This window comes from Salvia hispanica, chromosome 3 (assembly GCF_023119035.1).
Source record: "Salvia hispanica cultivar TCC Black 2014 chromosome 3, UniMelb_Shisp_WGS_1.0, whole genome shotgun sequence".
Classification (NCBI taxonomy): Eukaryota; Viridiplantae; Streptophyta; class Magnoliopsida; order Lamiales; family Lamiaceae; genus Salvia; species Salvia hispanica.
In genome coordinates, this window is record NC_062967.1 from 32,882,164 (window position 1) to 32,907,753 (window position 25,590).

The 25,590-nt window shown below is 37.1% G+C and overlaps 5 protein-coding genes across 5 annotated transcripts; all 5 read left to right on the forward strand.

Annotated features, from left to right (window-relative positions):
• Positions 1-2,067: 2,067 nt before the first annotated feature.
• On the forward strand, positions 2,068-5,346 carry LOC125209899. Its single transcript, XM_048109473.1, has 5 exons — positions 2,068-2,134; positions 2,235-2,470; positions 2,651-3,607; positions 3,706-3,795; positions 5,212-5,346. Exons 1-5 carry the CDS (start codon positions 2,068-2,070, stop codon positions 5,344-5,346), a joined length of 1,485 nt encoding a protein of 494 aa, XP_047965430.1.
• A 5,923-nt stretch (positions 5,347-11,269) lies between these two features.
• LOC125210793 (ubiquitin-40S ribosomal protein S27a-like) lies at positions 11,270-11,931 on the forward strand. The gene has a single exon (XM_048110386.1). The coding sequence runs from the start codon at positions 11,343-11,345 to the stop codon at positions 11,811-11,813; it is 471 nt and encodes a 156-aa protein (XP_047966343.1). The 5' UTR covers positions 11,270-11,342; the 3' UTR covers positions 11,814-11,931.
• Positions 11,932-12,151: 220 nt separating this feature from the next.
• Positions 12,152-13,805, forward strand: LOC125209900. Its single transcript, XM_048109474.1, has 6 exons — positions 12,152-12,166; positions 12,466-12,609; positions 12,693-12,808; positions 12,988-13,176; positions 13,250-13,301; positions 13,584-13,805. The coding sequence occupies exons 1-6, from the start codon at positions 12,152-12,154 to the stop codon at positions 13,686-13,688; spliced, it is 621 nt and encodes a 206-aa protein (XP_047965431.1). The 3' UTR covers positions 13,689-13,805.
• Positions 13,806-16,248: 2,443 nt separating this feature from the next.
• On the forward strand, positions 16,249-19,017 carry LOC125210792 (receptor-like protein kinase ANXUR1). Its single transcript, XM_048110385.1, has one exon. It carries the CDS (start codon positions 16,261-16,263, stop codon positions 18,940-18,942), a length of 2,682 nt encoding a protein of 893 aa, XP_047966342.1. The 5' UTR covers positions 16,249-16,260; the 3' UTR covers positions 18,943-19,017.
• A 2,949-nt stretch (positions 19,018-21,966) lies between these two features.
• On the forward strand, positions 21,967-25,487 carry LOC125214375 (ATP-dependent Clp protease proteolytic subunit 5, chloroplastic-like). Its single transcript, XM_048115375.1, has 9 exons — positions 21,967-22,219; positions 22,294-22,374; positions 22,574-22,691; positions 22,777-22,869; positions 23,253-23,298; positions 23,379-23,451; positions 24,175-24,209; positions 24,324-24,412; positions 24,975-25,487. Exons 1-9 carry the CDS (start codon positions 22,092-22,094, stop codon positions 25,173-25,175), a joined length of 864 nt encoding a protein of 287 aa, XP_047971332.1. The 5' UTR covers positions 21,967-22,091; the 3' UTR covers positions 25,176-25,487.
• The last annotated feature ends 103 nt before the right edge of the window (positions 25,488-25,590 follow it).

The following is a 25,590-nucleotide window of genomic DNA, read 5'->3' on the forward strand; positions in this document are numbered from 1 at the left end:
TGATGAGATCGTTGGAGAGTTGGGGCTGGGATTGGGACAGTGCAGCTCTGGCGGAGTAGAGACGGCGGAAGAGTGTTTTCGCAGTCAGGAGGTGGATACGGCGGTGCGGCGGCGGCCGGTAAACAATGATGGGGCGATTGAAGAGAAATTCATGGAGTTTGGATTTCCAAAATGCTGCTCGTTTGCTCATCCTGATCCGTTTGAATAAATATTGGGGTTTCCTACTTTAAATCAAACCACTTAAATACCATTACATTTGCGAGTGGCATTCCGTGCCCCAAAAAAATGACGGGTTAGTCCAAAAGGGGTGACCCTAAACACCCAGTATGATGAAAAGCATATGGATCGTTTCCTTTCTTTTTGGGGCGGAAAAGGGAAGGAGTTTCCCCTTAAAGTGTGGAGATGGGCCCATTGAGAAAAATGGGAACCCGTGGGGGATAATTTCCCAATTTTTGGGGGGTTTTAACACCGCCAAATGGAGTAGTTATTGAAAAAGAAAAAGAGGAACCCCCTAAAAAAAACCCAAACCCCAAAAGGGGAACCGATGTGAAAATCCCAAAAATTTGAAGATGTTGTGTTGGTAGGGCCTTGACCCTAAATTCCAAGAGTCCCCCCAAAGGTCCCCCGAGGAAGACAAGAGGCTAAGGAGGAGTCTAAAAGGGGGATGGGTTGTTGGGTGAAAATTTGATGGGGGGGTTTGGGAATGAGGTTTTTGGTGTTTCAGATCATGGGGTGATGAGGGGGCACATTATGGAGGCGTGGGTGCTACGGGGAGGATGGTGGTGTTGCTATGGGTGTTTTAAAGGGTTTTGAAGATGTTGTGCTGCAGATGAGTCTGGCATGCATTTGTAAGGGGCCCAACATGTGGTGTTGGAAGGGGAAAAATTGGGTGTTTTAAATTTTGGAATTAAATCATACTTGGGTATGTATAATGATATTAATTTTTTCAATATGTGTATCTTTTATGTTGTTAGGTTGGCATTGAAACCCCGGGGGGAAGGGGAAATTCCAAATTTTGGATGACATCCCACCGGATGAAATCCCAAAATTGCAAAAAAGGTTAGAAGAGATAGAGGCAAGGCGCCTATAGATGATGAGTCATTGGGAGAAGCGGACTTCATGGACTTCTTCGCTGATATTGACATGGTAATGCTATTTTAACGCCCCGAAAATGGTTCTAGAAAAATTGTTATTGCAATTAAGAAAGCAAAAAAAAAGAGAGGCTTATAGTGAACGACACTATGATAAAAATAGTGATATATTGAAAATCTACAACATGTTGAGTTATTTATATGATTTTTTTCTTAAAATATTGATAGGAAAAAAGTATGCGTGAGTATTATCTTTGAATTATTGGTTAATATGTTATCATTGAATGTTGAATATGATGTTTTGATTATTAGATTCAAAGTTAATATGTCATGATTCCAAGATCAATCAAGAAACGAAAGTATAGGAAAATATTAGTTAGAAATATGATGTTTATAATATGAAATATATTAAAATGAAGTGGTATTGAAGATTAGAAATGACCGAAATTTTATTTGGTTTGGGGCCCAAATATTGTGAATATTATTAGCTTGATTTAAATTCATACATGTATTTTAGACTTGATAAAGGGGCCAATGTAAAAATTATTAGAACTAATAATGATCAAGGGGCATTTTTTTAAAATTTGATAAGAATGACTAACTTATAATTTTATATAGCAAACCCATTTTCTAGTTTTTTTTTGTCATGAATATGACCCGGAATAATTTTAAGTAATAAGGGGAATTAATTTTTAAGGGGAACTATTAATGTAAACGTTAGTTATATAATTATAACCAAAATATAATTAGTAAGATATAGGTATCGTTGTAAATGTTTGGGAAGAAATCTACTATGTAATTAATCATGAGAAAAAAATGTCATCTATATGAAAATGAAGCGAATAAAATTTTCGAATAAGATTTATATGCTCTTGTGTGTGATATTTTTATCTATGTGTTAAATATATGATTGAGGAAAAAATTTTTTTTAAATTTAAGTTTAAGGGTTTTCTATGCACGGGCATTTTAAACTTTCATGAGGGGGTACCCTTGGGGAACATCCCAATCGACGGCCAAAAACTTGTTGCACCATGGCAATGGAGGTACTAAATGGGCTACATAAGTTTTTCCCTTTTTTTTAGTTGTCAATTTAATAAAATTTGGTTGATGTTTAATTAGTCTTGTTTTGGTTTTTTTTTTAAGGGGTAAATGAGGCACAAGTGGTGTTTTTAGATGCTTGCTTCTTGAAGGGTGCCTACAAGGGTCAATTATTCACCGCGATTGGGATGGACCAGAATGATGGGTGGTGGCCCATTGCTTGGGGAGTAGCAGAGGCTGAGGGCTACATACAGTGGAAGTGGTTCTTGGAGTTGCTTGATGTTGACCTACAACTGTCAGAAAATAGCCCGCGCTACGTGTTCATGTCAGATCAGCAGAAGGTACATGTTTGCTATTCACTATTCACTATCAGTATAAACCCTGAATATGATATATTGTCATACATAAGACCCCAAATATGATATTATTTTTCATACATGTTTTGGCTGTTTCATATATATGGACCAAATATGATATTATGTTTTACTAAACATAGCCACATCATTTTTATGTCTTTTTAGGGACTCGGGCTGGTAATTGCCCAGAAGTACCCACAAAGTGAGCACCGATTCTGTCTCCAACACATGTACAATAACTTCAACAAAAGATTTCTAGGTGAAAAGTTGCGCAACACATTGTGGGGGATCGCTGGTTCCACCACTGTCGAACAGTACGAGAGGCGGATGGAAGCCCTGAAGGTGAAGAATGTTGCTGCCTACAATTACTTGGTTGCCGCTGCGCCAAAGGAGAAATGGGTGACTGCATTTTTCTCTGAGCATGCTCGTTGTGACTCGTTACTGAACAATATGTGTGAAACATTCAACTCGAAGATCGTTGAGGCTCGCGAGATGGCTATCATCACCATGTTGGAGGAGCTTCGGACTAAGCAAATGCAGAGGATTCAATACAGGGGGAAGTGGATTCAAACCTACGATTACCCAGTTCCTCCCGTGATTAAGGAGTATATCGAGAAGGAATCAAAGCATGCTGGTTCTTGGTGGGCAATTTTCAATGGTGATGATTCTTACCAAGTCAGTGGACCCGGTGGGCAGTTTGTGGTCAACTTGAGGCACAAATCATGCACATGCAGGCGGTGGCAGATACGAGGTATTCCATGCGTACACGCCGTTTCGTGCATTCTCAAAATTGACCGAGAAATCACGGACTATGTATCTCCGTACTACAAGACAGATTCCATGGTACTTTTGTACCGGAATGTACTTTACCCCATTAATGGGGTTGACAATTGGCCAAAGTCATCGGAGGTCGGGTTTGACCTTGAACCACCACGCAGTAAACGACAACGTGGGAGGCCTAAGAAGAACAGATCAGAAAAGACAATGATAATGGTTCGAGCTGACGGCGTGGAATGTCTCCAGCGACAGATGTCGGCCAAGTGTAGGCGGTGCGGAGTTATTGGGCATAACAGGCGAACTTGTTCGAATGATCCCATGAATACATCAACTAGTTCGTCGAATGTGCGTCCACATGAAGTAAATCTGTTTTGTGTACTGAAAAGATATTTAATCTTCTGTGGGGTGCCAAAAATGAAATCTAATTTTTTGCCTTCTCTTAGCATAACCAGAACGAATGTCAATCTCAAGCTCATCCAGTTGCTGCGCAAGGTGAATCATCAAGCCACAGGCAAGGGCAACAGGTGCCGGAGGTACCAACATACAGGAAGAGAAGGAGCACTGCTCAAAGATGTGGAAGGAGGGGCAATGATGATTAGGTCATGGGATGGTCCAAGGTTTTTTTTAGGAAAGGCAAGAATGGAAACTTTATTTTAGAAACAATGTTCAGTTGAGAATTTTTCCCACTCACTTTTGTTGTTACTTTTGGAACAATATTTTGCTACTGTACTCTACTCTACTCTGCCCAACTACTCTACTCTTTTGGGTATTTTAACATTATATTTTGGGAAGTGTATGAAGAAATATTATCTTGCTTGCCTTTATACATGTGACAATTTAATAGTCTATACAAGATTTACCATCATTATTGAGGATGCAATTATAACCAATTATTTGAATACTTTGAACTTCGTATAAAATACTATGCTTCATGTTCACATGTATAGTTTAAAATTAATTAAATCAGCATTATTATATCTCATCCTTTTTATTCATTCTATCATTGAAACTTTATAGCTGCATCTCACAACTTTACTGCCTCTTCATTGTTGACTTCAATATCCAAAAACCAATAATAAAAAGCCCCGCCACGTAGCACAGACCCACTCAAACAATAGCCAGAGATTCACTTTCATCAAACAACTCAAATTCATTCACTAAAAATGGCGAAAGCCAAGCGGGAGAAGACGACAACAACTCCAATTTTCAATATTTTCAACTTCTCAACACTAAGAATTTTGAATCAAGAAATCTTAAACTGCAATAGACAATCAACAAATCATATCCATTAACTTGACAAAGTCAGGAAAATTGCGACAAAAGACAAAATTAAAGCTGCAAAACAACAACACAACAAAATACGCTCTACACCTTCGGTCTTTATTCTACGATTCCCAACTTCACATTTTGCAATAGGGCTTCTAATGTTGTCGATAGATGTGGGATAACACCATCTGAAGAATCTGCAACCACCTATTTTGCCTTTGTTCTCACAGGTAAAATACAACATACCAAACGTATCCTTTCTTGAATCTGAGACAATTTTTAAAACAGCTTTGTTGCCACACCAACACTTTTCGTAGTTAAATCTGAGCCACCTGCAGCCAATTTCGCCGACATTTGACGAGTTCACCGACTGGGTTGACATTGAAGAAGACGAACGACGAACACACCACTAATTACTTTCTAACAAATAAAAAACCCAGAGAGAAGAGTGCAAGAGAGAGAAGTAAGATGTGAATTTTAGAAAGAAGAAGAAGACATTTATATAGAAATATCAATATTTTTGTAAAGTGTGAAAAATTGGAAAGACTGAAATGGCCTTGGAGTGGCATTTTCGAAAAATAAGGAGGATGGGAAGGGCATGGAAGACAGCAAAAAGTGAAAAGGGACCTCAAATGATATTATATCCATACATAGAGGTGTCTGATGTATTTTTTGAAACATAGGTACCTCCAGAGTTCGATCCACCATACATAGGGGCTAATTTTGTAGTTCACAATGATGGGGCGATTGAAGAGAAATTCATGGAGTTTGGATTTCCAAAATGCTGCTCGTTTGCTCATCCTGATCCGTTTGAATAAATATTGGGGTTTCCTACTTTAAATCAAACCACTTAAATACCATTTCTGTTTTTGAATATTAGTACTTCTCCGCTCTACAGTTTAGTTTATTTAACTTGTGAATCAACAAAAGAAAATAAAATAATACAGTATAAAAATGTATACTAACAATATTGTTACACAATTATAATTATAAATTTAAATATATTTAGAAATTAATATAGAGATTTCTATTAATAGCAACACTTAAAATATGAAGTTAGTAATAAAATACTACTATTATTAATATTAAAATATTTTATATACTTCTAAAAATTATTAAGAGGATAATGATGTATTATAAAAAATAAAATAATAAACTATAAAACAAATAAAATATATATGTAATTAAATGCAAATATGGTACAAACTTCAAACTATATACTAGTAATTAATAAACTTCTCATTAGAATAATAAAATAATAGCTAGTAAGTTATGAAAAAGGATTTAAATATCTGAATTCTACCTCATTTTATGGCTAGTCTTATAATATGAAAAAGAAACAAGATTACTTTTCAAATTGAGGAAATTGTTCAAGATAAGATGATTTTCATCTATAATGGAGTTCGATAGCGCTGGGGCTGTTGCTATCAGGCGACCAAAATAAGAGCTGGAACGAAGTCAGACATTCTCAGCTGAAGTTGTGTAATCTTTAGTGAAAAATGTTGTAGCCTTTTGTGAACTTTGGAAACATAAGTACTAGAGTAGATCTTTGGTATCCACTATCCCAAAATTGAGGTTTTCTAATATATTTTACACTTATTTCGGAGAACATTGAGTTTCTATTGATTTCACCACATTATTTTTCTCTTTGAATTAAAGATTTTGTTTAGATTGAAATTACCTTCATCATAATGACTTTAGAGAAGACTTTGCAAACAAATATAGTTACTAGTGAAGTTTCAATTATACATGCTTAAAATGTACTACAAAGTTTAAGCCTTGGTATATGGTGAGCTAACATAAGAAGAATATTATACCGACCAGTTTTCTCATCCATAGTATCTCTGTCAAACCACTCTTTATACACATGTTTCACTAACACGATGCTATTCAACATTATTGATCTCCTAACATATGTGACTTGGATGAAGGTTGATCGACATCCCCATTTCACGAACTCAATGTGCCTCTTTATCGTAAGAAGTAAGCAATGATGGCGGATGGATCGACTTATCCTACCTGAAGTGCATGCTTGACTACACTATGAGAAAGTGCCCTCTCATTTAGAAAGATTCGTAAAAGAGTATTTTAAACTTGGGAAAAACTAAACTTTCTCAAACAAGTACGTTCCTTTGCCTTTGGATAAGGAACAATCCTAAATCCTTAGGCTAGTATCCAGATGTCTCGTCCTTCGAGTTGCCTATAAATTAACGATCAGATTTGTTGCTACATGAGTCAGTAAAAACAACAAGAAAATAAGTTTAAAAAACGGGGAGATGGATTATGGGTCAAATACATTAAAGGGAGTGATGTGTATGCTACAATCTACGAATAAAAGTTATTGTTGTAATCAATTGCAGTAAAATTTATTTTTCTAATGATGTATATAAGAAATTATTTTTTAAGAGGATTTACACTTTTTTTTACATTAAAGTGAATATTTTAATGGATAAAATTATATTAACATAATCTATTCATTATGCAAAGTACCCAACCAAATAAAAAACACATCCACTTATAACTCTCACATATGGGCCAATTGATTTAAAAGACTTAACTTGTAATTGCCTCTATTTGGGCCAACTGCCATTCGGCCCGTTTGTGCCTCATCTAAAACAATTTTAGGTTTACCTACGCTACGCATCACTCACCCTAATTTCTTACCGCCACCATCGAACCCTAACCCAACATAGTCGATCATCTGGCTCGCTTCCTTCGAAGCGCCGACGTCGCCGTTACCGCCACCAAATCCTCTTCCGCCACCACCACCGAATCCTCTTCTGCCACCTATGAAACCATTGTTACACTATTTCCTAGTAGTCTAGGTCTTCTTCAAATTGATATTCTAAATTCTAATATGAAATAGTTGTTGTTGAAAGTTTTGCCATTTCTGGTGTATGTGCAAAAGCCTATTTTCCAGTGAAACGGCAAAAATTAGAACAACAACTATGTATGTGCAAACGGCAAAAATTTTCCGGTACGACGAATATATCAATTTTCCGGTGTATGTGCAAAAGCTTATTTTCCGGGGAAACAAAAAAAATTAGAACAACAACTATGTATGTGCAAAAGGTTCACCGGAAACTCATATCAGCCATGTATGTGCAAAAGCCAAACCCATATCAACCATGTATGTGCAAAAGCCAAACTCATATCAGCCACGCATGTGCATAGTGGAAGTACCAAGTGGAATTTGGAAAAAATAGGTGTCAACCATATCTCAATTCACCCCCTCATGACCTTTCAAGCTTCAATAATTTCGGACATGCAGAGGTATCCAGAGATTTAAGAAGTGGACACTTAATCGCTACCTTAGACAGTTCTCCACAGCCCTCCAGTTCAAGTGATATCATATTTGCAGACTCTATAGAGAGTACACTTAACTTCGGGCAGATTCCCAACTCCAAGGACTTAAGATAAACCTACAATTAAAAACTTGATGGTAAGAAAGCATGATAAAGAAAGTTTGGACACAAAAGTATGTTAAAATTGATTATTATGAAGTAATTACATGAACACTTACTAAAACAAATCTTGCTGCCTCGAGATTATCACAACCATCTAGTGTAATTACATGGACACTTACTAAAACAAATCTTGCAACCGATATCAAGTGCCGTTATAGAACGACAACCAGAGAAAGATGGGCTGACCAATGACATGCTAATGAAAGTTGCTGCTGCCACGCTATAACACAAGGGAATCACAACAGCAGTAAAATATATTAATCGATTGAAAAAAAAAACATTAATCGTTGTACTAATAAAGTAGAAAGCATGCAAACCTTCAATCGACTGAAAAAAAGGGTTTTGGAGCGAGATATCCTCCAACATGGCTGCAAATAGAATACGTCAAAGATTGACATCCGGTAAAATCAATTTCCTGCGAGTAACATCATCTTAGCATTAATGAACCCAGGACTTCTTGCTTTCACATAAAACATTAAATCAACCAAGATTTCAAGAATAACATACTTTGACAGCCTCATATAAGATATTGATTTTTAGTAGAGAAGAACAATTTCTAACTGTGATTGACGACAGTGCAATGCATATCAAACTTATATTAGCTAAACTACAATGAAGAAAGAAGGCTATTAATCTCTAGAAAACAATGCAATATCAGAATATAGGGCATACTTGCCACATCGTTCAATTGTTATGCTCCGTATGCAAGGGTGATTCAAAGCCACAGAATCTAAGAAAATGCCATCAGCCAGCTCAAGGGCCTGAATTGAAAAATACTTAAGAAAATAAATACAAACCTTATACTGATACTAAATAATTGAACAACTTAGATATGTTGAGTCTTTCAAACATAAATTAAATACAACCTCTAGCATATTACTATGAGTCAAAGCATCAATAGATGCAGATGTTATACTCCCACACCCATGCATTTTGAGTGAAGTCAGCGTTGAAAGTCTCACAGACTACAAAGAAAATAGGATTTTGCAAATACACCGGAAATGGCAAAAATTTCAACCATCAATCAATTTCTGCTCTTCAATCTCTGTCTGCTCATCAATCTCTCTGTTCTGCTCAACATGGCTGTCGAACTAGACACCTTGAATCTTCTTACCGAAGAATTAGCTGTTGTTGATGACCTCATTGAGGATGACACCGATGGAGTTAACGAGCTAAAGGCCGATCTGGCTATTATCAAGCACAATCTGCAGGTCACTGAAGCTAGACTCAAGAGGAATAGGGAGAGGAAAAAGCTGTTGGAAAAAAACAAGCATCATTGAGAAAGGACATCGCTGCTAAAACTATTCACCTCACCACCGAGGCCCAGCTTCAATTTCTTAACCAAGAAAGAGCCAATCTTGATAAAATAGTTGCGACTACTAACGATCATCAGATAAGTTGAGGACTTTGACTATTGTGGATGCTTCTGTCGATACTGGTGAAATGACTATTCATCACGAAAAGTTGCATAAGTTTTGTATGGCTACTGCACATTTGACCCAATCTTCGTATGACAACCTCTCAGATGATGACATAGGTCTTTTGTAACATCACTCAATCTATTAAAGTGTTTGGAAACATTAGACGATTTAATGTTTATGTGAAAACAAGAAATCTTGGGTCAATACGGTATATTGTATCGAAAAATATGATTTCAAAATTGAAAAAAAACCCCAAAATTAATGTAATTTCAACACAGTGAAATAAACATTGTTCACATTTCCATAATCAAAATCCAACACAACAAAAAACAAAAAAAAATACCATAATCAAGTCGAGTCCGAACAAAATACATTACAATAATTAGCAAAAAATGAAATGTGTCATCTTAATTGGAACAAACTAAAAAGGAAAACGTATCATCTTAAGTGGGACGGTGGTTTGACCTAGGTACTTGTTAAACCGTACTCATTTTGAAAAAATTGTTATAAATAGTTAAAGTGGAGAAAGAGTATTCTTTTCTACATTATTCTCTCTCTTACTTTACTCTATGTGCACTCTAACTATTTATTACTATCATTTTTTCCAAAATGAGTGCAGAAAATAATGACTATACTACCGTGGAACGAAGGGAATATATGTTTGCAAGCATATTATTACATGTTGGAGTTTATCTACTAATTGCTATTTTTGACACGAAATAGTTTACTTCTCGTGAATGATATAGTAGTTCAAATAATTTTGCTAATCCCTGGTATTTAGTCAAATTCATGTTACTCATCTTAAATTGATTTTAATGCGTTTTACAATTAAGTTTTACTTGGTTCCAAAATTCATCAAACCATGAACAACCCTTATCATTGGAGGCTAGAGCTACAACATATTCTTAAAATGTATATTGACAATATTACCCGTTTAATTATTACTATAATTTTACTAAGAATTTATATTAATTCAGACCATGAAGACCAGATAATTTATCAATAATATTAGAGTTTATTATATCGGGCACATCCTTAAGACCTTAATCATAGACTTTAAAAATAAATAAACTATGCTACCAAATGATTAATAATGTAGGTTAAATAATCTAACCTATCATTATCATAGCTACCAAATCATGCTTTAGAAAAATAGATTAAAATGAGAAAGTTAACTCCTATTATAGAATGGAGAAAATACGTTTATATGTTTATGTTGTAGATTTACGTAAAGTGAAACATTGGTCTTTAACCCTTTTAAGTCGAAATGAACTCCAAACATCTTATTCCTTGCATGGTATTGTCCACTTACCTTGCCATCTTGGGCTTATTTTCTTTTGTCTCAGGCCAACGCTCTAGTGTTGATTTATCACTACTCTTATACGTGATTGATTTTGTAGCTACTTTATTACTTCTTTTGTTCATTGTTAATAGATGTACTTTTTTTTTTATTAAAGTCATTAAGAATGGTGTGTTAAATGGATGATGAACAAAGTAAGAGAGAATAAAATACAAAAGATGAAGAGAGAATAATGTAAATGAAAACGGTACATTTTGTCAAAAATAAAAATGATTAGATTATCTTCAAACTTCGTATTACAAAAATGACCCAATTAACATGACATAGATGAAGTAGATAAGGTGGACAACGATAAAAGAAAAAGTGATTAAAGCATGCGAAAAATATGGTCTTAACTTTATTATTATTAGAAATAAAAGTGGGACGTAGAAAAAAGTGAGAAAACTCCATAATAATGGGGCTTGAGTAATAGAAGCCCAAATAATATGATGAAGAATCCGGCCCATAAACAAACCCTGACACCCCTTATTTGATATCCATATATAAACAGACACTCACATTCATCCACCCCCAATTTGTAAACACACACTTGGCAAAACCCTAATTCTTCTGCGGCGGTCGCGAAGATGCAGATCTTCGTGAAAACCCTGACGGGGAAGACGATCACCCTGGAGGTGGAGTCGTCCGATACCATCGACAACGTGAAGGCCAAGATCCAGGACAAGGAGGGCATCCCGCCGGACCAGCAGCGCCTGATCTTCGCCGGCAAGCAGCTCGAGGACGGCCGCACGCTCGCCGACTACAACATCCAGAAGGAGTCGACGCTCCACCTCGTCCTCCGCCTCCGCGGCGGCGCGAAGAAGCGCAAGAAGAAGACGTACACCAAGCCGAAGAAGATCAAGCACAAGCACAGGAAGGTGAAGCTCGCCGTGCTCCAATTCTACAAGGTCGACGATTCCGGAAAGGTGCAGCGCCTCAGGAAGGAGTGCCCCAACGCGGAGTGCGGCGCGGGGACGTTTATGGCCAATCATTTTGATCGCCATTACTGTGGTAAGTGTGGCTTGACCTATGTCTACAATAAGGCCGGTGGAGATTGAATTTAGGAGTTTTTATGCTGAGGATTTTGCTGTTGTTAGTGTTTGGACGTGGATTTATCGTTTTTTTTGGGTAATATGTTGAGACCTTGAGCTTAAATCAAATTTACAATTTCTTCTATGATAAACTGTTTAATTTTTGCTTGCTCAAGTTTCTGATTTATAGTTGCTAGTGTATTAATATTTGTTTGTTTAGTTAATTCTTTGATTTAATCCTTCAATTTTACGTTTTCTACTTCCTATCTAAAATCCATAGCATCGTATATCTTTGTATATACTGTAAATTCTTTTGATTTGAATGCAACAAACCAACCGAGTTTTCAGTTTATTGGGTAATTAAAATGGCAAAAATTTCTGTAAGGTACTTGACGATCAAAAAAGTTTCATTTGGTTCATTCGGTTAGTTAGTGTACTTATTTCAAATGGATACACAACGTGAAGATGAGACATTTTCTTCATATAAAGTTTTCATTTGATTGTATTTTTGTGTATGAATGGTCTAATTATCTGCTCCCTCCCGCCATCATTAGAAGTCCCATTTCTTGGCATGGGGGAGTAGATTTGTGTTAATTTAACTTGTGACAACACATTCGAAAATTGATGCAGTCAGAACGCTTAAATATGTCGATTATGTCGAAATTATTTGGTACATTAGGGAATAATTGTAAGCATCTCTTTCTCTCTATTCGCCTCCGGCTTCTTTCTCGGCCCCTTAATTGACGGCCTACATTCGAGAGTCAATCTCGTCGTCTACCAAACCGGTGCCATTGATATCGGCCCTCTCCACACCAACATATGGGTATGGCTCACATTCTGTTCATACCAATTCCTTACACTTTAAAATGTATGGTAAATAAGTTTAATGATTTTGTTGATGTTTAGGTGCCTCCTTTACTTGGAGTGTTTTACTGCAGTGTGGGGGTGTTGCAGTTAATCCTAGATGAGATGTTCTCTCCTAATGAAGAGGGTAGTCTTGATAAAGTAGTTGCTTCCCTTATGTAAGTAAGTAGATGATAAAATTTACTACAATTAAAATAACCCTAATTAACAATTTTTAAGATTGTCATATCCTATAATCTACAAAATTTGGTTTGTATTATGATATTTTTAGTTACACATATATATGAGGGTCCGTGTTAGGATGATAACTAGCTTAATGTGTGGTTGTTATTTATAGAGCTTTGGTTGCGATAATAGAATTGAGTGCTGAAATGTACAAAAGTGGAGTGGCGGACAATATTGAAGCCTACATGTTATTTGCCGGGGCTCAGCTTATATGGGCCTTGTTAGATAAGACAACGCTTGGATTCGCACTTGCTTCCCTCGTTGGTATTGCTTGCCCACTTGCGGAGATTCCCATCGTCAAGTAAATGAGTAAAGCTCTAGCTCTGGCTTGATTCTTCGATTTCTATATGATTGCTTTTATGTGGTTGTTTCAGGTTATGGCATCTATGGTACTATCCCGGAGCTAATGTTGAGATTTTCGGAGAGGTATGTATATAGTGCATTTGGTTTATACTTTATTCGTGCACAATCAATATTCAAGTTTTCTTATTCTCGTATATCCACATGAATTAATCTCCTTTCATTTTCTATAACACCAATCTACCATTTTTCATTCTCTTTTTTCTTCTTATTTAACTAATCCAAATTAATAATACTCTGATATTTTTTTTCTCTATTTTATACTTTACCAATTTTGATGTATACAAATTAGAAATGAATTAGTTAAAGCATATAATAAATTAATATGATTTGAATGGATGGATGCAGGGGATAGTGAGTTGGACCATTGTTTGTTATTTTGTGTATACGCCCTTCTTGATCAATCTAGCCCGTTGGATCAAAACTCTTCTTGCTTCTAAACAAGGATCCTAGTTTTGTTTCTTACAACAATCATATCCACATCGAGGTGTATAAATGTATGTATGTCTTGCAATGAATTGTATCAAAACAATGTATAAAATTATAAATGATAGCAGTTTTTTACTCCCAGAGATATTTGAAATATGTCATGTGATTTTTAATTGTTCATTGTTTTTTGGTTTGGGAGGAATTAAGAATTGAATATCGACCTCTCTTTGAATGAGAAAAAAATATCACAACCCTTGGTATGTAACCAATGCATTTTTTTAAAAACAATACGATGAGGAATTGGTATGTATTGAGACGCTTGATTTTAATCAAAATGACATTTTATTTCTCTAAATTGTTTTGTACTAGTAAACATGAGTACTTCAAAGTGTCTGTATATTTCTCTAAAAAGAAAATTGATAGTAGTCCATTTTAATTTCATACTACTTCATTTTGTTTATATATAGTTATTTTATAATGAAGAAAATTAGAATAATTGTTATTTAGAGTGAATTATATAGAATTTATTATAATGGAGATAATTATTTATCGCTCCTTCACCACAAAAAGTGATTTGAGATCCATCACACCACTTGATATCTGTTTATGAGAGAAATTTAAAAAGTGATAAAGAGCATCCATAATAGAAATAGGTCAGCCACTCTCTCCCCCTTTCACGTCATCAGCATTAAAATCCACCTGCCATATTAGCATAGGCCAACCATAGGCCAGCCGCGATAAAAATAATTCAAAAACAACTACATTTTACGGAATAAAGTTTACGATTAAATTATGGAAATAAATTTACGAGACATATACGAGAAAATCCATTCATTTCATTAAAAAAAGGTACATAGATAAAAAAAATACATGATTTTTTTTTATAAAAAAAACGGGCTTCCACACACGAGCCCCGCCGATCTCTACTCCTCGTCGCCGTCGCCACCCGGGGTATCTGAGCCCGCGTCTGAACCCCCCACCAGTGCCCTCGAGGCATCCAAATCCACCCGCATGTTCTCGAGCATCGAGTAGAGAAACCTCTTCTCCGTGGGGTCAGTTGCGGCCTTCCACTCTTGGAAGACCGCGAACATGCGTTCCTCCGTTTTTGCACGCGAGAATAAGGTGTACGCGTGTGGGGGGGGCCGAGATGACCTCCCCGGGGCGATAGGGGGGATCCTCCCCTCGCTGCCCGTTGCGCCCGCTTTTGGCCAACCGGACGAGGGCGACGAGTAGAGGATGGAGGGGACGGAAACTCCGCATCCGGGGAGGTCGTGGATCCGCCTACTGCTGCCGCTGTAGTAGTCGCCGGAATAGTTCAGCCTCTCGCTTCTTCGGCCACCCAGCCGTCGCACCCCGTAGCATTCCCGTAAGAGAACTCCTTATACTTCCCCGACAAGGGGAAATGACTCTCCACTATCCTCCGGCGTCCTCCTCATTCCGCCCACTAGTCACCTGGCGGAGGGCGTTGGCGTACAACCCCGAAAATCGGGCCGACCGCGGCCCCGATCCGTTCCCACCCCTTCCGGCACTCCTCCCCGCTGTAGTCCTTCCCGTGCGGTGCAGACCTCCTATAGCCGCTCGGCCTTCGCCCACATGTTGACGACCCGACCAGCGGATCGTCGCAAACCGACAACCACCCCTTGGCCACGCCGGCGTACTCATCCTCCGTCCATTTCCTCTGCGTGGGGGTGTCGTCAACAGCGGGCTGCAACGACTCGCCAACCACCTTGCCCTTCCCCTTGGCCTTCTTCTTCGCGGTGCCAACCCGCTCGGAACGGGAGTGTCCGGCTCCCCGAGATCGATCCCCATCTCATGAGTATGAGAGCCGCTCGTCGCCGAACTGGACTCGTTATTGTTGTCCATCGCTCGATGTTGCTCTTGTACAAAAATTTAGAGAGAGCGAAAACTCGTTAAAACAAGTGGTGCAAATGAAAATGAAACTAAAATCGCGTATATATAGGTTTTCAAAAAATTAAAAAAAAAAGGAAAATTGGCGATGGCCGATCGGCACGCCACAATGGCGGCCAGCGCATCGGCCAACCCACGCCGATTCTCTTGCCGATTTTCGGCTGGCCGGTCGCAATGGTTCGGCTAGCCGACCGGCTAGCGACGCGAATCGGCTAGCCGCTATTGTGTATGCTCTAAGAGAAATAAATATATTTTAATTGACAATATCAAGAACAAATTTTGAAGATGCAACTAGTGTTAGAAGACGTACAAAATGATACGCTGAAATTATTTACTCTATAATATTATAATTATTCATTTTTTTGAATGATGTTATAATTATTATAATTATTCCTGATATATAGTACTATAAAAAGTATGTTGCACTACAAGACTGAGATATTCACTCACATCCACCACAATATCCTAAGAAAAACAAAACCATCGAAAATAATAAAAATAAAATAAAAGAACAAATAAAGAAAAACAAAACCCAAAATCATTAGAACCTACCAAGAAATGGTCCACCTCAAATTCATAACAACAATTTCAAAGAAAAAATGTGAAATCTTAACAAGAAAAAAAGATATCAGAAAATTAAAACAAAACAAGAAGCAGAAAAAAAGGCATACAGAAACCCAAACTCTGTATGCCAAAAGTTTCTCGCTCATGTTTTCACGCAGCCATGGTTAGACATCACAATCACACCATTATCAACGTTATTCTCTCTCTAACAACCATTTCCCTTCTCTCTCACACAATCCACGCACAAGACAAACCTCTGATCCTCAGCTGCGGTGGCTCCCCAGGCTCCGCCAAAGATGCCGACGGCCGATTTTGGGATCCAGATGACAAATTCCTCTCCGCCGGCGCTAAATCCGTCGCTGTGAAATCCGATGTTCAGGATCCTTCATTGCCGTCGGAAATTCCTTATATGACGGCGAGGATCTTCCAATCGGAAGGAAAGTACCAATTCCCGATCAAAGATGCGAAATCTCGGACGATGCTCCGCCTCCATTTCTACCCCTCATCCTACCCTAATTTCGACATCTCCAAATCCTACTTCGCCGTCGTGGCCGGCGGCGTGACGCTGCTGAACAATTTCAGCGCCTCAATTTCAGCGGAGGCGCTCTCTCAGGCGTATTTCATCAAGGAATTCTTCCTCGCTCCGCTGGATTCGCCAACGCTCGATGTCACGTTCACGCCGGCCTCTGGAGCGTTTGCGTTTGTCAATGGGATTGAGGTTTTGCCGATCCCTGCGATCTTCGATTCGGATCCGGCGCTCGCTGGCACCGTTGGAGCGGGCACTGACGCTACTGGGGCGACGACGGTGCCGATCAGCGATAGTAGCATGGAGACGATGTTTAGGCTGAATGTCGGCGGTCAGTATGTGTCGCCGGTGAACGATTCCGGCGGATTGATGCGGAGTTGGTATGATGATAGTGTTTATATGTACGGAGCGGGCACTGGTGTTGCGGTGGCGGCTAATGTGAGCGTTGCTTATAAAAAAATGCCTCCCTTCATGGCCCCACTTGATGTGTACTCAACCTATAGATCAATGGGAGCATACAAAGATGTGAACATGAAATCAAATCTCACATGGATTTTCGAGGTTGATCCGAATTTCATGTACATGTTGAGGTTCCATTGGTGTGATTCCGAGATGACGAGGTCGAATCAGAGAGTTTTCAACATCTACATCAACAATAAAAGTGCCGAATACGACGTCGACGTGTTCGCCATGACCATGGCCACGGCGAGCCCGGTCAAGAAGGACTTTGTGGCTCGAGTCGCATCTGAGTCGAGCTCCCAGCTCTGGGTGTCCATGCACCCGTCAGAGTTCGCCAAGTCCCAGTTTGCCGACGTCCTTCTCAACGGACTTGAGATTTTCAAGCTGAGTGACGTGGCCAAAAGGAGCCTCGCGGGCCCCAATCCATCCATCTCTGACCTCATGAGGAAGTATCAGGATAGCCACATGGGGCCCGCGTCGTTTGAAAAGGAGAAATCCGTCATCACCACAGTGATCATCACGGGGGCGGGCGGGGCCTTTGCGTTCGGGCTCGCCTTCGTCGTGTGCGTCTTCATCTACCAAAGAAAACGAAGAGGCCCAAAAGGCGATGGCGCCACCACGTGGCTACCCATCTCATGGAACTCGAACACGAGCTCCATCGCGATAAAATCCTCTGTGTCGGGCCGGAGCCAGGGCAAGACCATCTCGTCCGACGCTGCATGCAACTGCCGCTATTTCAGCCTAACCGAGATCATCGGCGCCACCAAGAACTTCGACGAGTCCAACGTCATTGGCGTGGGAGGCTTCGGGAAAGTGTACAAGGGCGTGGTCGACGGGGACACGATGGTCGCCGTAAAACGGTCAAACCCGTCCTCTGACCAGGGGATCAACGAGTTCCAAACGGAAATCGAGATGCTCTCGAGGCTCAGGCACCGGCATCTCGTCTCGTTGATCGGATTCTGCGAGGATAACGGCGAGATGATTCTAGTGTACGACTACATGGGGCAAGGGACGCTAAGGGAGCATCTCTACAAGGGCAACAAAGTCTTTCTTTCATGGAAACAACGTCTAGAGATATGCATCGGAGCAGCAAGAGGCCTGCATTACCTCCACACCGGAGCAAGATACACCATCATCCACAGAGACGTCAAGACCACAAACATCCTCCTCGACGAAAAATGGGTGGCTAAAATGTCCGATTTCGGGCTCTCGAAGACCGGTCCGGACATGAATAAAGGCCACGTCAGCACGGTGGTGAAAGGCAGCTTCGGGTATTTAGATCCAGAGTATTTCCGGCGACAACAACTAACCGAAAAATCCGACGTGTACTCGTTCGGAGTGGTGCTTTTCGAGGTTCTATGCGCTCGTCCGGTGCTGAACCCTAGCTTACCAAAGGAGCAAGTGAGCCTCGCCGATTGGGCGATGAGGTGCGCGAGAAATGGAACGCTTGAGGAGATCATTGATCCGCAACTGCAGGGGAAAATGAACCCAGAGAGCTTGAAGAAATTCATGGAAACCGCAGAGAAATGCTTGGCTGATCACGGCACGGATCGTCCGTCGATGGGCGATGTGTTGTGGAATCTGGAGTTCGCTCTACAACTACATGAAAATCCTGACCACAAAAGGAGCGAATCTGCTGCGACAGGAAGCGTCGACTACCAAGGACAAACCGACCAGAATAGCATCATGGCTATGCATAGGAGCATTCTCAATATTGAAGAAGATGACGATGAAGATGATGAAGAAGCAAGGAAACCTAAGTACGAGAGTGATAATCCAGATGAGATTTTCTCGCAGATTGTTAACCCTACGGGCCGTTGATGTATGCATATATAACATATATTCATCACAAGATTCGTTATGAATTGATGCTGTTGGTGAATTTATGACTCTCGAATTAGCATGCAGATGATCAACTTGAAGGGTTTTTTTTTTTTAATTTGCTGAGATGGAGTAATCTTTTGGCAAGATTTTCTTGAAATCAAAACATAAGAAACATCATATATTATGAATTAAATGTACGTAAATTATCACATTTTTTTTTTCACCAACTCATTTTTTGTCAAAACAAAAAAATACTACAAGCATGAACTTTTAATTTTGGGTAATGCTATATGGCTAGCCATAAAATGGCATTCTAGTAAATTTTTTATGTTATGGCTATTAATGATTCAAACACCTCATTTAATGCTCTAATAACTTTACACTATTACTCTTTCTATTTAATTCTAGTTGTTTTTATTGATTTCATTTCTCTAATCTGGTTCTTACGTTTCTTTTTTAGATTAATTCATTTTTTAATTTTCTATTTTTAGTGATTTATTTTAAACTATTTTTTATTTTAAAATTAAGTTTTATCTTTTTTTAAATATTTATCTATTATACCACACTAAAATTGAAATCAATAATAGCTTATAAGTTGTGATACGATCATATAGCCTATAATATTTTTATCATGTTATATTTTAAAAGTATCGATTATACTATAAACATAGTGTGCATAAAATATAACTTCATAAATCAATATACTAATTATTGTTTTATATACTATGGTATATAGTAGTTGTGTTTACATAATTATCTTTTTCTCTTTAATTTAAACACACTTATGTTAGGTTCTAACTTAATTTTATTTTAAAAATTCATTCAATCTTAAATAGACAATAATTTTTAAAAACATAAAATTTCCAATTCCATGTAAGTTTCTACCATCTCCCACTCTCTTACAAATATCAAAATCCTTCCCAGCATTAGTATATTAATCTATGAGCCTATAATATACTACTATTATATTTTGAAAATACGTAATCATATCATAATAGTTTATATATTAATATACTTTCCAATTCCAAGTTGTGATATAATCTAATAATAATAGTAATTAATATTATTATTGTTAATATAGATTATAATATGTGCTACTCCATAATACCGTTAGTCCATTACCATTACCATTACCATTACCGTTACTTTTACTTATTGTTTTACTTTGTACGTAGTAAGATGTTAAAAATAGTAATGATGATAGTATAAATTAATCACCTACATTCAAAATGAGATAGCTGATGATCGATGATGGAATTACTTCTAAAACTATGAGAATTAAGATTAATTTTATAAATGATTATTAAACTATAGTACTTGTATCAAATTAATTACACAATTTTATTTCTATCAAAATGAATACTTATAGTATTCTTTAATGTTTTCTTCTATTTTTTAATTATATTATTACAAATAAAAATTATAATCTTAAAAAAAAATCAAATTAAATTAAATTGATAAACTATTTAGTTACCACACCATTATTTGTTCGAAATAATGTAAAAAACATATTATCAACATGGAATTTTATTTGAAGGGACGTCTTTCCGTATTTTGAATTACCTCTCATCTTGGGCATACATGGGTAATAGTAGTTGTTACTTTGCCTATATGCAAAGTGCATTACTTTTTATCATGAGGTTGTTGTAATTGTAATTTTAAATAAATGCAATTGCAAATTTAATGATTATTGTACAAAATTCAATTGATAAATATTTCAGTAATTCAAATTGAATATAGTATCAATTGAAACTTTAATTATTCAACTAAATGAAGATATAATGAATCTAAGAACGACTAAAACACTAAATTATTTCATTAAATATAAAGATCAATTTAAATTTTTTAATTAATAAATTGAGTCGAAGAGCAATTGAACCTTCAATTGAATTTAAGATAAGTTTGAATTTATAATCATTCAAATAATAAAAAATGGAATAAATGCATTAGTATATGATTAATAGATTTCAAGATAATGCTTATCCGTTCCACAGTAATAGAGGCATTTCATTTTTTGCACCGGTTTAGAAAAAATAATATTAAATAGTTAAAGTGGAGAAAAAGTAAAGTAAGAAAGAGAATAATGTAGAGAAGAGTTTTATCTATAATATTCTCTCTCTTACTTTACTTTTTCTCCACTTTAACTATTTATAATCATTTTTTCAAAATGAGTGCCCAAAATGAAATGTCTCTATTACTATGGAACGGAGGGAGTAATAGATTATGTTATGGTTCAATAATAAAAAACTAAGTAATATTTTGAACAATATATCAAATCATATTTGTAAATCAACATGGAATCAATCTATAATATGTTTAATAAATAGTATACATATAAATTAATAATAAAAGGAAATAAAACTGATGTAGATAAACTATTGCATAATAATTAAAAAGTTATAAAAAATATTTAAACATCACAACGACACAAATGTTGTATTTTAAGTAAAAGGGTATAATAGTCCTAATATATTTTATGTTTTTTAGGTAAACTGATTTTGATGAATTAGCAATAACTACATCATATTTTATTAATTTTTTAAGTGCGTGACTTGCCAGATTATGACCATTTAGCATCCCTCTTTAATTTTTAGAATTTAGCGAAGTTCAAAGTTCATTTTCCAATATTGTTTACTGATTTTGATGTGAAATTTGAATGTTCCTTTGGAAAACTCTTGTTGTTATCATGGTAATGTGGTGTATAATCCAAATTATGATTAAAAAGGAAAAATATATAGTAATGTGACGTATTTATATACAAACATCAGACTCGTGAAAACCGAGTTATTCTCAACTAAAATTGAATTAGGCTGAATTAAGAATAAAATTCCCATAGTATGGGAATGTATTTCCAAGCAAATGTAAATAGTACTATTTTTAAATTATTTATAAAGTACTATAGTATAACATGTAAATATAAAAATGAAAGAAGTAATCCTTGATCTCAATATTTTTTTTAATTCAAACTAAAATTGTATCTTACTACTAGTATTTAATTTATCGATATTCAAATTTAGTTTTTCAATATTCGAGAAGGGGAGAGATCTCTCAACACGCCAGTCTTCTCTTCCACTCCCAGTCGCCGCCGTTTAAACGGATAAGCCTCTCCTCCTCCGCCGCCGCCGCCACTACATATCTTCTGCAGAATGGCGCATTCTTGCGTATCTTCTTCCTCTCTCAGATTCAACTCTTCTTCTCTATCTCTCTCTTCACCAAACACATTTTCTTCCTCCGCCAAAATCGTATCTCTACCCTTCCAACCCCTCCATTCCAGGTACCATCGATAAATTGAACTGATTCACAATTTAATTTTCATTCTAGACTCCGATAATCTTTATAATTTTTCAGGAAGCTGAAGAATTCTAATTCGTCGGCGAAGGCTGTGTACACTCCGGAGAAGACCTCACGCGATGGTCTTTGGTCGATTAGGTAAGGGTTTTGTTCATGAATTTATTAATTGTTGAAATATTTATCCGATGGTGTGTGATTTTTCTTTGCTCCTGAGTTTAATTTCCTCTGTCAATGTGATTAGAAATTTATGCTAGCATTAACGAATAATATAGTCTAATTAATTTATATAGTGAGTATCTGACTAATTGATGATAACTGTGTTGCTCTTGTGGTTTAGGGATGATTTACATATCCCTTCATCGCCATACTTCCCAGCTTATGCTCAAGGGGGGCAGGGCCCGCCTCCGATGGTCCAAGAGCGTTTTATGAGTGTTATTAGCCAACTTTTCCAATATGTGAGACTGTTATTTGCTGAAATTTCCGGAGAGTATGGTTTACTAGTCACTCTGCTATAGTTGTAACTCCTTGTCGGTATTTCAGCGGATAATACGATGTGGTGGAGCCGTTGACGATGACATGGCGAACATCATTGTTGCTCAGTTGTTGTATCTTGATGCTGTTGATCCTACTAAGGTGCGTTTTTCATTCATCAGACTTACACTTATGGTGACTCATAGTAATTGAGATTGCTAGTCTTGTTTTGATAGTTTAATTGTTTTCTTTACTTAGTAATCCTATGATATTTGTTGCCTAACCAAAGCAGATCAAAGGTCTGTTTGGTGTTAGCAACATTAGTAGTTTTGCTCGGGTGTTATATTTGGAAATTAGAACAATGAACTTAATGGTGTTATGAACTTATGATAATGATTGCTTACTCACACTCAATAGAGTGTTTCACAGCAATGTTTTGTCCCATCATGGTATCTCTAGTTTTATGGCCTCTTCTTTGTGTTGATGAATATATTCGTGTACTTTTACTTATGACTATACCGTTTAATTTATATCGTACTGAACAGGATATCGTCATGTACGTGAACTCTCCAGGTGGATCAGTGACAGCTGGTATGATGCATTGTTTAATAGTTCCATTATCTGGTAGCTGAGTGTACAAATAACTTATCTGCTTCCTTTTCACTTTCTAGGAATGGCTATCTTTGATACCATGAGGCACATAAGGCCTGATGTTTCAACCGTATGCGTGGGGCTCGCAGCTAGGTGAGGATACACCTACTATAGCTTATTAGCTTTTCAAAGGTTGCTGGAAAATAATGCTCACATTTCATGGAAAAAATAGATTAATAAAACAATGACTCAATTATTGAAAAAATCAACGAAAACGGGCGAGCCTTAACAAGCAGATAGTTTCTAGCATATTACTTGGTGATTAGATATTACGGGTGTGGGGCTCACAGCTAGGTGAGGATATGTGGAATTCATAGATTACATATTGACGTTGCTTTTTTTTGGGGGGGCTTTCCTGTGTATGTAGTGAGAGAGAGGGTGGATTATGCCTTCTGTATATACCACCAATATATTTTTAGATTTTATTATTTTTTTGTTTTTCATTTTAGCAAAGTAATTCCTAGACTTAGAATCTCGTTATCGTGAAGTGAGTGGTATACAAATACTCTTGAAATATGTAAAAAACTACACGCTCAATTAAATGCTAATCTACAATTTAAATTTTGCTAAACACGTACACATAATTCCCAATTCCTCTGTGCCATTCATTATTTATTCAAAATATATTCCATGTCATATTGTTATATAGCTGTTGCTAGGATTTATTTACGCCCATCTGATCTGACCTCTGCCATCATGTGGTCATAGATGTGTTGTTTATCCCTTAAAAACTTTCAATACTTGCTTATTGGTACTTTGCTTGTGAATTCTTATTATTTGATGTCTTTCTAATGTTGCATCTTTATTCTTGCGCAGTATGGGAGCTTTTCTTCTAAGTGCTGGTACAAAAGGTATAGCCTTTCATTTCTTTTGGTCATTAAGGACTCTACAACAGTTTTTCTAATTTTCTTGAATGGTATTATACTCGGTTCTTTCTTGACTTTTCTTGTTGATGATAACTGAAGGAAAAAGATATAGTCTTCCTAACTCAAGGATAATGATCCATCAGCCCCTTGGTGGAGCACAGGGTGGGCAGACTGATATTGATATTCAGGTGATTTCATCATTTTGGTGTTTTTTTAGTACTTTGGCTGCCAGCTAGATGATTGTTGCTTTCTGCTTGGTAACTTCTGTTTACGGCATGATGGTTAGGACTTAGGATTGAAATTACAAGGTGTGAAATAATAGGTTGGAGTATGCATTTATACAAGTACTACATAGTATTAGAATTCCTTGGTTTTATTTCTACTGTGAATATATGTTTTTATTGAGGTCTGAAAATTGAGATTACATTGTACTATTGCTTCAAATGCACTATTACTTGAGCTTTGCAGCTCCGTTTGATCTCTCGCATTTCGTGCCTCATAGATACTTCACCCGTTAATTAGCTATTGGTTTGTCTAGATACTATCACCTATTACTCCATTCGAGTGAAGAAGCACTGAAATGGAGGAGAGTTTGATGGTTGTCTTATTATTCAGTTGATATAAAGTTAACTTTTCTCATTGCCAATCTGGTTGAGTTGCAGGTCTTTAATGTTGTAACTCAGTAAAACCTCTTAATCTCTTCTTTTAGATGAAAACCACAACATAATTCCCCGCTGTTCTTTATTGCAGGCAAACGAAATGTTGCACCACAAAGCAAATTTAAATGGATATTTGGCATACCACACCGGTCAGAGCCTGGAGAAGATCAACCAAGACACAGATCGTGATTTCTTCATGAGTGCTAAAGAAGCCAAAGAGTATGGTCTCATAGACGGCGTTATCTTGAACCCACTCAAAGCCCTCCAGCCGCTTGCAGCTGTAGCAGAATAACCACTAGGTTCATTTCATTCTCCTCCCTCTTTCTGGTCGATGATTGATTCCATAATCAAAATCACAGGTTTTGTTGATTTCAACTATACCGCTACAAAATTTAGAATCAACAAGGAGTACTATGAATTGTTCTTGTCCAGGCGCACCCATGTACGATTATTACTTAGTTAAATTCGATGAACTTATTGTTGCCCTACGCAGTAAGTTTCTTCGTAGTTTTCATGTTCCCTAAATGTTCTTCTCTAGCACTTCAAACTTGTTTGTTTTTGAGGCTATAGAAAATGTACCTGCATAAAAATTTTTGTTTGTTTCTATCTGAAATGTGGAAGTTTGTAGTCTAATTTAACGTGATGTAACTCTAGGTTGTTGCTCATCATATTATATAATGAAATCGACATTACTATTTAGGTATACC